General features: G+C 33.8%; 1 protein-coding gene across 11 annotated transcripts in view; it reads left to right on the top strand.

Annotated features, from left to right (window-relative positions):
* The window catches only part of NETO1 (neuropilin and tolloid like 1), a 66,449-nt gene extending 55,784 nt beyond the window's left edge, over positions 1-10,665 (top strand). For 2 of the 11 annotated variants that reach the window (XR_014942640.1, XR_014942638.1), the window contains exons 8-11: positions 1,917-2,030; positions 4,245-4,803; positions 5,911-5,999; positions 7,274-9,119. Coding sequence is in view for 8 of the 11 variants with exons in the window: in XM_085537568.1 (XP_085393694.1) it covers positions 1,917-2,030; positions 4,245-4,803; positions 5,925-5,985 (734 nt within the window). In the remaining 3 variants the exon portion in view is untranslated. Of the gene's footprint in view, positions 1-1,916; positions 2,031-4,244; positions 4,804-5,910; positions 6,000-6,857; positions 9,120-10,563 lie in introns of those variants that run through there. The other 9 variants (XM_085537573.1, XM_085537570.1, XM_015855217.3 and 6 more) reach the window with 6 other exon arrangements.
* The last annotated feature ends 1,885 nt before the right edge of the window (positions 10,666-12,550 follow it).

Below are 12,550 nucleotides of genomic sequence, written 5' to 3'. Positions count from 1 at the left end.
CAGTCCATGTAGTGGTGACAAAGAATTCCTCATAGAATAAAAAAATCCAGGTTAAGCTCTCAGAGGATAAAACAATGTATGCTGGCTTTTGGGACAGGAGAGATTCTTCTGGATTTCGTGAAACCTGGACAAGCCATCAACTCTGACAGCTGCACTGAGATGTTGACTAAGCTGATGGCTCTAATTTCCAGAAACAGGTCAGAGGAGAATACAGCCTTTCTCTTGCAACATGATGATACCATGTCCCCTACCAGTTTGAAACTGTGGAGCACACTGCCAATCTAGGCTGGAATGTCCTACCACACCCACTGTATATCTGAATTTGGCACCTTCTGACTTCCATCTGTTTGGGCTTATGAAAGAGGAAATGTGTGGGCAACATTTTCCCACTAATGATACCATCACAGCAGCTGTGAAACAACAGGTCACCTCTGCTGGTACAGATATTTACAAGCTCATCATTCAGACTCTTGTTCATCAGTGAAAATGCATAGCTGATGGTGATGACTGTCAAAAATAGTGTTGTGTAGCTGAGAATTACTTTCAGTCCAACCTCATAACTAGGAACATATACAAGTTTTTATATGGCTTTTATTATTTCTTTAACAGAATGTAACTGATATGGAGAAGCTGTTACAGTCAGTTATGCATATCTGAACTTATATAGTTACAGAAAAGGGAATTTACTGATATGATATATGGAGTCATTAAGTTCTAAAATACAAAACCTTTGTACTGTCCTTAGTTAGCAAACCACTGAAGCAGTCTTCTGCTCTCAACCAGTCTACACGGTGTAAGCATATTTTATCATAGGAAGCGCTTTTAAAATTGCAGAAGAGAAAAATTGCCATGAAGCATCGAATTCTAAGTACCAAAATTTAATTAGTGCCAACATCATAGCTGCTTTTTGATTAGTAGATTCTTAAGTTGTTTTTTTTAAAAACAAAACAAAACAAAACAAAACAAAAAACTTTTCTATAGAAAGTATAATAATGGTTTGTGGTTGAGCTAAAATAAAATTGCATAGAGTTCATTTTTGTTGATTTCACACTGATAAATTGTGTAGCTTTTTCTATATTGAGCAAGTTCTTCTGGCCTTTTAAATTATTATTATGTAATTAAAAGAAATATGAGAAGTGAGATATCTTTGCTACATTTAATGATTTTGGAGTAGTATCTTTATAATCCCAATACCTGATAAGCAGGACCAATTCCTATTGATGACCTCCAGGCTGCTGCCATTTTAAAAGTTTATGTTCTTCAGTAAAGCTTTAATTCTGAATGATTCTATTAAAATATGGGCCCTAAGGATGCTGATGAATGTTGCTGTTTTTAATCTTTACATGTGATTAATAGGGTACTTCTTTTCACTGCAGACTTTTTTATTAGTTTCCTTTTTATTAGTTGTATTTAATCTGGATATAAGTGTTCAGATATAATTGTTTTGAGCACTAAAGTATTTATCTTTATCCAGTCATGCAAGGTTTCTTCTAAAACTGGAGTTTCAGCAACAAACTGAAGCAAATTACTTGATGTGTACTGGATCTAGCTGTGGTACAGTCAACATTCTCCTTATCAGCTCATAAAGCGCTGTGTTTTGCATCTGTGCCTAAAACTATGTTGATAATGACCCCCCACCAATATGTGCGATGTCAACCTGCTACATCCATCTGAGTTAAACTGTGGTGAAGAAGTCCATCTGTCTTAGACAAAAGTGGAAATTTGTTGCTCAGAGTAATAAATGGTGTGTGACTTGAGTGCTGCTGATGGTGCATGTCATTTATTAAATATGTTCAAGGAACCTGTGTTGTACAGCTTTCTCCCAGTACAGGTGGTTATGATACTGCCTTGATGTATTTGCTGTAAATAACTGAATGATTTACTATTTAATGTCAGCTTTTTATTTTTGTTTTTAGCCCCTTGTGAAGCCAACACTTTCTTTTGCCACAGTAATATGTGTATTAATAATACATTGGTCTGCAATGGACTCCAGAACTGTGTGTATCCTTGGGACGAAAACCACTGCAAAGGTAATGTGTAGGATTGAAACTATCAGTTTATCAGACCACATGGAATACAGCCCACTATCCTTAGTTTCTTGTTAAGTATGTATTGGATTGACTATTGGATTAAGACTCATGAAATGTAATTCAAGGGGAGCATGCATCAGACAACAGATTAAAATGGAGAGGTGAAAATCCTTGTGGATTTTGCTTTCAGTGTTTACATCTGTTTTTCTTGGTGCTTGTTTGTGTTGGTTATATCCTTCTGGCAGGCTTTCTGACCATTTGATTTCTGTACAACATAAAGTTCATTAATAGTAATCTTTTGGTTCCTTTGGTACAGTTACCTTTGCAGTGGACTAGCATATGCATAGCAGGTGTCTGCTACTTGCATGCTGTGCCTATAATAGCCCAGGTGGTCTGAAAGAAAACAGTACAGGTGGATTGAAACTAGCACCATTAAAAAGCATCCAGATCCATTTATCATTGTCTAGTGAAATTGAAGTCCAAGGATAAGTGTGGGAAATCAGGCATCATGTCTCTTCCGTAGACAGAAACTGATGTTCCCAATCAGGTATTGACAAAGTTTCTAAATATGGCTGTATATTTCTATAAAAGCCAGCATCTGAGTAAAGAGCGTAATTAACTTGCATCATAGACCAGGGAGATGGTCTGCTGCTTCTTTTCTTTTTTCCTCTTCTGCTACAGCAGATTTGTTTCTGAAAACATGGATAATGCCAAATTTACGAACCAATCAAGAAAAATTTCAGAATGATGGGGATTAGCCATCAGCTTGTGAGTCTGCTGAAGTCTGTAAAAGCCTGACAAGCAGTGCAACAGGGTAAAAAATAAATCGTATTTCAAAGGAACACAACAAAATTGTGACATGAAAAAAAATATTCTTCAAAGAAATAAAACAAACAACCAAAGAAGAACTTTGCTTCTTCAGCACAGATAAAAATAGAAAACCTTCCCCTCTCTAATTTCCAGAAATATTTTCATCTTTCACATACCAAATGTTTTTTTGTTGGGCCCTGTGCTTGTATCTGTTCCTGTTTGATGGTTCCAGTAAAAATAACTGTTTGCTGTTCTGTTGCTTTCTCTAAATCTGTTCTTTCCCTGTAGACTTTGTCAGTTGGTTAGACAAACCCCAAATGAGTCTACAAGAGAAGGCAATGAGGGGTCCTGAAAAGTTCATTTAGGGTATCAAGATTATAAAGAGCTGGCTTTTATTATTTTAGTGCCAGTGAGTTTCATTTCAAAGGCTTTTTATTATGTTCTTTGGTATGTTTTAAGTTGATAGAAAAATAACACCAGATTGGGTATTGAAACTTAATCACAGTTGTCAAGTTTGTTGTGCCTGTGAGAATCTGATGTGCCTGCTTTCAGCTTGGCTCTGTCACCATCTCAGGTGTTGTCAGCCATTTGAAATTAAATCACAGAAAAACATGCAGAACCCTAGAGTGAATTTTTTTTCTCTGTACTATTTTATTGCACATTTTTCTTCATTCTCAACACTGAATTTTCTGGCCTGCTTCTTGGCAGCCCCTGAGTAAAGCATTGTAGCTCTGATCAGCGTTGAATGTTTACACATCTTCTGTAAAGTTCTGGAAATTAATAGGTCACAAACTAAATAAATAATCTGCACCCTTTCCTTTCTGGAAGTTCAGTTTAAATAACTTTTCTATTTTCTCCTGATAGAGCTTTTCACTGAGTACTATAAGCAGTCCCAGTTAGCTCATAAATAACAGTAGTTCAAAGAAGTTCCCAGTACACAGAATTTATTTCTAGAACCTGAAAAGCCTTGCTGTTTCATTAATCTTAATGTTCCGCTTGCATGTATTTACTGGAATAGACAGTAAATAACAGAACTTTCGCATCTGATTTGGAGGATTTAGCAGGTGAACAGAGTTTAGAGTTGGCACTAAATCCATCTGTTTCTTATTGTGGTTTCTTTTTTATAAAACAAACATACATATTTTTTTTAGGTAGCTAACCTTATAATATACCTTGAATAAACCACTAAACAAGTATGGAGCCAATCAGAGGACCTATGTTATTTATTTGGTTTCCATGGGCACATGATTTCTTCCTTTTTACTCTTTCCCAGTAAGACTGATCACGTGAACTTAGATATAGACTAGACATGGCTTTGCAGTACTCCATGAATACATCATGGCTCTTTTTAATCTTGAAATGAAATTAATTCTGTGTTTTGTTTCTTTTTTCAATTGCATGCAGAGAAAAGAAAAGCTAATCTATTGGACCAACTCACCAATACCAGTGGAACTATAATTGGGGTGACCTCTTGCATTGTCATCATCCTCATCGTTATCTCTGTGATAGTACAGATCAAGCAGCCTCGTAAAAAATTTGTCCAAAGGAAAACAGACTTTGATCAAACAGTGTTCCAGGAGGTGTTTGAGCCTCCTCATTATGAGTTATGCACCCTCAGAGGGACAGGGACTACAGCTGACCTTGCTGATGTTGCAGATGACTTTGAAAATTATCATAAACTACGGAGATCATCTTCAAAATGCATTCATGACCATCACTGTGGATCACAACTGTCTAGCACTAAAGGCAGCCGTAGTAACCTCAGCACAAGAGATGCTTCTGTCTTGACAGAAATACAACCCCAGCCTGTAAAACCCCTCATTCAGCCCGTGAACAGGAGAAATATCCTTGTCATGAAGCATAGCTACTCACAAGATGCTGCAGATGCGTGTGAGATAGATGAAATTGAAGAGGTACCAACCACAAGCCACAGGCTGTCAAGACATGATAAAGCTGTTCAGCGGTCAGTATCAATAAATTTTTGATGAAGACTATTGTGTAAGGACTTGATGCCCAAACATATTCACATTTTTTTTCTTTTTTTCTTTCTTTTTTTTTTTCCTTCTCAGTAAAGACATACTCTTTTCCTACTTTTTTTCTTGCTTAAATTTCTGTTTCTTGACAGTACATGTCATTTTATTATCACTCTCTGTCTCTCATCTCTGCTCCAGTTTCCTGGAGGCCTCTGTATCTCAGTTTCACCTTTTATCCAGTGTCTTTCTTTTACTGTTTTATTTACATGCACACATACATGCACACACAAGCCAACAGAGAACAGGCACACTTTAAAAAAAAAACCAAAGATTTTGCCTGAATTTAGCTTCTGAAAGAGCCACATACATATAGTTTCCTTGAAACTGAGGTGGCCTTGAATTTTGTCTGCTACTGGTCTAACATTTCTGAATCAATAAGAAAAATACATCTGTTCATTATAACATATGACAGAACAAGGAGACATGCTACCTTGCACTAAGGAAGCTTGTAAAATATATTTTATGAAATGAATGACAGTATTTACATAATGTTAATGTATCTGTCCCACTATCACACTGTGGTTTTTTATATAAACATATATAAAATATAATATGAGACAGTGTAGGGAATAGAGAATGCTCATATATTTACATATAAGAATGTAGTTTAGAAAAATCTTTTTAATCAATGAAAATGTTGAGCATGATATTTTTAATAAAAAGGCTAATTTATTGTATATTGCACTCTAAATGACTGTGAATATAAATGATTAAAAGTTTACAAGTAGAGAAAAAATTAAAAACAGATATGAACTATTTCTTTGGAAAAGCAGAGACTTTTTATGAATATTTGTGTTTTCTATTGCATACATTATTTATGCACTTCCTGTGACTGTTTACATCCACTCCATATTTTCTTTGCACATTAAGGCACTTTTTTCTTTTAAAAAGAAGTTATTTATCTTAATCTAATAGTATGCTAATGTAAATTACTTCATGAATATTTAACAGCTTATCAATATGTACTCTCTATTAAGTATCTATATGCATATATTTCTTTTTTTTCTATGCAAACATTATTATTTTGAATGAAATAGCCATAACATTCCAGGTTCTGCCTCATTGGGTCTCTAAGCAAACATGAGTCTGAGTACAACACAACTAGGGTCTAAGAGACAAACCTGAGGTAAGTAAACATACCTGTACAACAAATGAACCATCTGTTGCATTCCATTGTATTTGTTATATTGTTAAAATGTCTGTTAGTTCCCAGTTTATACATGACCTCATAGAAGTCTTTGCATAGAAAGGGACATAGATTTGAATACAGAGAAAACTAAACATCAAATACATGATTAGTTTAGCACCGTGAACTTAAGCAATATCTATTAAATTCTTATTCTTGACTGTAGAATCAGCTAACTGTAATCTTTGATGTAAATATGACTTGGATTCTAAACAAATCATAAAAAGAGATGTTTAACATGGCTCCAGTGTTTTATTGTTTGTTTGTTTTTTTTATTTACGAAAATAAAATTTAGAGTATTGATATGTGAAACTGTGAAATTTATCAGTCTAACCCAAGCCATGAAGATATGAAACAACTGGTTTTCAGTTCTTACTCTTCAATCTTGTTAAGTGTCAGGGGAAAATTTTATAGGAGTGAAGATAAATTTAGAAATTCTGTAGAATTAATTCTATATTTCTATTATATATAGAAATAGAAATTATATATATTATATATTTCATTTTAATTCTAAATTCTGTATCATCTCATTTCTTCTATATTAAAGTTTCTCATTCTTTCTATATTAAAGTTATAGATAGTTGTTAGTCAGTTTACATATGAATATATATATAGACATATATATGCATATACAAGTTTACATGTACGTACATCTATACAGCAATTTCACTGAGAGCTTCCATTAATGCTTTTTTTTTTTTTTTTTTTTTTTTTTTTTTTTGAATCTAGATAGTTTAAGTAAATACTTGTCTGTAGTCTTCCTAGAGAGAACATATTTTAACTTTCTTTTGCTTTCAGAGAAGAAATACGTATAAAGTCGTGAACTGAATGGAAAAATCTGTAGTGAATTACTTCAGCTGTTGGAAAGACAGAGTGGACATGTTCCTAATTACATTGCACTGCCTTTATCCAAACCCAAGACATTTCTTACTTCTTTAGCAAGATATTCCCATTGCACAATAATATGTTTCTTTTCTAATTTGGTTGCTGGCCACCAAGTGCTCTTTAGTTTTTAAATACATTTTAAGTTTTGCTACAAACTTGAAGAAGTTAGCTCCTGGCTGAGACTGTCCCTGCTTTATTTATTATTTTTTTTTCTTAGATTTATTTTGTTTTATGTATTTTATGTCTGTTATTTACATTTATGTTGTGTGATATGTGGAAGAAGAGTTACACTGAACTTCTGTTGTATGTACATTGTTTTCATTATATAGAGTTCTTGAGAATAGTGCGCTCCTGGGTGATTTTGAACATGCTACAATGAAATGTGAAACTATGGACCTTGGAAACACCAGCTAGAGGTTTTGTGGACTCTGACCAGCTATTCTCATATCATGACAAAATTCAGCAAACAGTGTTGAGTAAAATCACTAGAAGGCAATAAGACTTTCATCATTATGCTTATCAGTCCTTTATCTTTTTCTATTTTTCTCTTCTTTTCATTGCAAGTAAAATTCCCAATTTCAGGAACAATTTATTAAAATCAGGTATTTAGCCGCTCATAATCACTTCAATAGAAATGTTTGTTGGTAAGCATCTAGCAATATGACTGAATTTGACATTGAGAAAATAATCTGCATGTATGTTACTGAATATTTGAGTTGGCAAAAATCTCTTTATTAGACACACTGTAAAAAGCATGCATTCACAACTGTTGCTGTTACTGTTCCATTTCTGTGTCATATGCTTGCTACTTGTAACTTTTTATATAAAGATACATAAAAAAATGTATAATAATTTCCTACCTTGAGTTTTATGGCAATGTTTTTCTTTTTACTAAATTTACAAATCTTTTAGCATTCATGAGTTTAAACTCAAAGCTTAGCTCTTAGGAACATGAAACTCCGATACATCAGAATCAGCTGCCTCTCATCCCTTACTTATTTTGTATCAATCTCTTCAGGGTTGAAAATTCATAATACATAAAGGTGAAAAGTTTTGTGACAAAATTTTGTTCAGTTCTGCACTCTTTAACTAATTTATTTTTTCTGGCTGTTATTAGAGAGTTTGCTTCAGTGCAGAATAACACTTGATTTTTACCAGTTATGCAAATATTATGGCTGCACTTCAATTTTAGAGATGCAGAGAAGGCAAAACACTATCTGTAATTCAAGCCATAAACGTTAATAACCAACACTGGAATCAAACCTTTGACGTTAATTGATTAAGGAAATATTGTATGCTGAAAGTTCAAAATTAGGTGTACTTGAAAAAAAAAAAAATCAGATCTGCTGAAGAACTGAATAACCATGCATAAAATCATACTATGATTATCATTTTAAATAGTTACCTTCTAAATTCTGTCTAAAAAAAGAAATCTCTTCCTTTAAACATTTTGCTATGCATAGTTGTTTACTAGCTTTTATTACTATTATTATGTATTTCTGATAAATATTTCTATTGGGTTTTATTGAGTTTCATTTTGTTTTCTTTTCAACTGGGAAGAGTTCCTTGGGTCTTCCCAAAGTATAAAAGGATGAGAAAAAGAAAACCTAAGGTCTGAGGCTGACCAAAAAAAAAAAAAAAAAAAAAAGTTTTTGTTATCATCTGTTTATATATATGCTACATCCTTTATATAACAGCCAACAGAAAAATTGTTTTCTTCAAAACAGATTACTTTCTACAGATATATTTTAGGAATTATATGTGATGAAGATTTCCTGTATTTTCATGTATATTCAACATATTATACAGAATCTAATTTTAGCTTGATTTATTTGTTTGTTATCCTATATTAGTTTGAAAAACACTCCCCCTCCACTGCGAGTCATTGAAAGTCACTGAGCAATTTGTAAATGACATATATCCTAAGCATGTGTTCATGGTACATTTTGAGGGTATTTTAATTCTTTTTTCCTAACATTCCAAACTCTTTTTCATGATAATGATTTTTGTCAGTTCTGTGCTTAAAATGGATGCATATATGCATCCATTGTAAAACCATGGAAGTAGGAAAGACTTGCTGAAAAAAATGTATATACATGCACACACATTTTTGTACATTTATAAATATTTGCTAATGAGATAATGTATAAATAAATATATAAGGAGAAATCTAAATATGTGAATTTAGCTTTGAATGAATTAAATCTGCCACCTAGAAAAATACTGAAGATATAGGTTTCAAAGCTGCTATACATTTAAGTGCCTAAATCCCACTGAAACACAGAGCTGGTCTGCTCTCCACTGGACATGAGCACAGGAAGATCCAACTGACTGGCTGGGAGAACAAGGCTGAGAGAACATATTTATGTAGCAAGCACATCTCTACTTTCCTGAAGAAAAAATGGTTTCATCGGGGAAAATGAATGCAAAATGTTAAAATTTGTGATAATACAGCAGTTTAAGCAAACTGAGAATGGTAACATTAACTTCTTTACTTGATCTTGGAAAATCCTCCCCAAATTTGTTTCCAAAGAGCTAGGAATATATTTTAACAAAAATACCTTTATAAATTACAAACTATATCTTTACTGGGGAAACAGTCAAATTATAAAATTACTTACTAAAGAAATAAATAATTCTGATATCAAAGCCAGCTTAAATATTTAAATAGAAAGACTTATTTTGAGAGATTTTATTCTGCATATAGTCTGTGTAAATAATAGCCTGATCCACTACATTACAAACAATAATGATAGATTTTGTTTTTTATCACATAACAGTAGGATATCTTAATGTGATCTATAAAACTCATCACATTAAAACAAAGGGTGTATATTGTTGTTGGAGGTAAAGTTTATCTTTCCTTTGAGTATTTTTTGCTATCCCGAGGCCAATTCTTTAAAGAACAGAAAGCAGGTCAAGATTTTCGATTTCAAATAAAATTAATGCTCACAACTGGTATTCAAACACAGATTACAGTAAATTTTTACTGGCTCCATACCTTCTCCATTCTATGGAAAGTTTTGTTTTATTGCATTAGCATAGCTAATGTACTTTGTCTGACAACTCAGTTTAAAAGTAAAGTTAATAATAACTGAATTAGATGAGTTGGGCATGATATTATGCATTTTACCTCATGTTTGCCTAATGCTAAAACCAAGACCAGTAGTCACTAGAACATTTTGGTTTGACTGGTGGATACAATTTGTGTGATGTATAGCCATGCTCACAGTTTGCTCATTCCTCACACTTCTTTTTTAAAGATGAGATTTTTTTTTTAACCATGGTGCATTGCCACATTACTTTTATCTTTTTTGTTCTCTCTTTCCTAGCCTGCATTTTTAGGTATTTACTTTTCTTTTTAGATCATGTGTGAAGTGCTCCTACTCATTTTTCTCCAAAGCAGGAAATATGTTTTTTTTAGTCTGCGAATACTTCTCTGCATCAATATTAAAAAATCCGAAAAATTCCTTTTTATAAACCATCCCATTGTAAACACTTTTAATCTTTTCCTAATATTAACAACAGCCGGGGAAAAATAATAATAATAATAAAGGATATATGGATCTGAGAAGTTTGAGTAGCTTACTCTTCTGTTTTTATCCATTTTTTTCTTCAGGAGATACTTCTTGAACCAAGCAAGTATGATTTCCCTTTGGAAAAGGTTTCCTTCTCAAAAGAGATTACTAGCACCCAGTTAAGACAGAAACAAGGAAAAATAACAGAGTAAGGAATACAAATAAAGGATCGTATTTTACAACCACTAACAAATTTGCAGACATAACACAGATAAATTGCATAGCCACCCAGTAAACATACTGTCCATGTTCAGATCCAAAGGGGAACTGTAATACTTAATAATAGTTAATAATTTTCTGGTCTTCTACTTTCTTTATGTGGACTCTCCTACCACAGAGAGGCACTTGAGTCAAGGGAGCATAGATGAAGACCTAAATGGTAAAAAGATGGAAAACTGAACTATTCAGGACTGTTTGAAATATGAAAATTTGTATCTGATCTTGGAGTCTCTTATGTCCTTACTCCTGACTCAGCATTTAATGTGAAGTTTTGGACTTCAGTAAGTATTGAAAATACTGAAATCCTGTTAGCTCATTGGACTTATTATGTTCATTCATCCACCTGGCTTTTCCTCCTTTATCTCTTCCAGAGCCATCTTCACCTTCTCTTGTCCAGAAACAGCAAAATGAAAATGTATATCTTAATTACCTTTACTCTGTACAGAACAACATAATCTGTTAAGATGTATTATGAAGGACTTGGATAAAGTTTTACTAGGAATACTGTATTTTTATCTTAATGATTATGCATCAGTGTTGTCTGGGCTGTATACCTCTGGGCTGGCATGCATGCTTCTGTGAAAGCCATACTTCAGTGTGCTGGGAAAAAGAATCTCATCTATCTCCACCCATTCTCTTCTCCCAAAGACATCTGTACCATTGTTGAACCAAATTTTGCTTAAAGCATTTCTGTATTTTCTCCCATTCTGTATTTGTAAGAGTTTGTCCCTCCGCACATCATAAATCACCATTCTAGCTTCCTTCACATGTATAGTAAAACACATTTGTGCTGCATAGCCTTGCAAACATGTGGCATGGCGGAGCTGTCAGCAGCAAGGCAAGAACATCAGCTACCAGGAGAAGCAAAAACTGCTCCTTCCCCTTCATTTTCTTCTTTCTCAGAAAAAGAAGTCATGTTTACCTGGAATCTCTCAGTGTCATCACAGGAAAAAGGGAATGTACCAACCCCTCTAAACAACGAACCACAACAAGAACAATCCAGCTGCTCATGATAAAAAATGGAATTAACAACACTATTCTGATTTCATTATCAAAGTGACAGACCTGACCAACAGCATGTAGAAATATTGCATCTCTTCATTCTCAGATAATGGAAGACTGCAGTGCAATACTGTTCTATTCCAAGCAGCAGGACACCACAACTGTGAGTACTGACTACACAGTGCTCTGGAAAGGACTTAGTAGCAGCTTGCACATGTATAGGAAGGCATGAACTTTCTGTGTCTATAGGAAAATTATCATGCTGCCATATGCAGACTATTGATTGCTCAGTATCTAATTATTCTGTTTCATGTTTATTTTTCTTCAATACATCCTCCTCAGCTCCAGTGAGAGATAAAAATATTACACTATTTATAAAGAGATGGTTTCACTGGAAAGTGGCTCTTTGAAATTTAGCAGTTATTGGATGTGAAATGGAGCAATGGTGCTTGTTGAACTGATTGTGCAAACTGAGGGTTTGCACAAATTCTCAATAATGATATCTGGTTAAATGAACATCCAGCTGTAACAACTGAATTGGCAAATGAAGATACCTTGCATGTAAGGTTTTGCTAATACAACTGCAGGCTCTAATCCACGCCCTATTCACATCATAACACTCGATCCTGCTTTGCTTTTTTTTTTTTCAATCAACATTTTCAGTCTGTTGGAAGTGAATGGCTTTCACTGCCCTTAGTAATGAAGAGAATGCAATTTACATGGGGGGATAAACAACTTCAGTCCTCAAATTTTTGCTAAGTGATAAAGGACTTTTCAAAGTCAGTGAGGATAGAGGTGAGCTGCACT

Source organism: Coturnix japonica, chromosome 2, assembly GCF_054131305.1.
Source record: "Coturnix japonica strain WE chromosome 2, WE-NBRP24, whole genome shotgun sequence".
Lineage (NCBI taxonomy): Eukaryota > Metazoa > Chordata > Aves > Galliformes > Phasianidae > Coturnix > Coturnix japonica.
The sequence above is the reverse complement of the archived record's forward strand: the minus strand, read 5'-3'. Positions and strand labels throughout refer to the sequence as shown.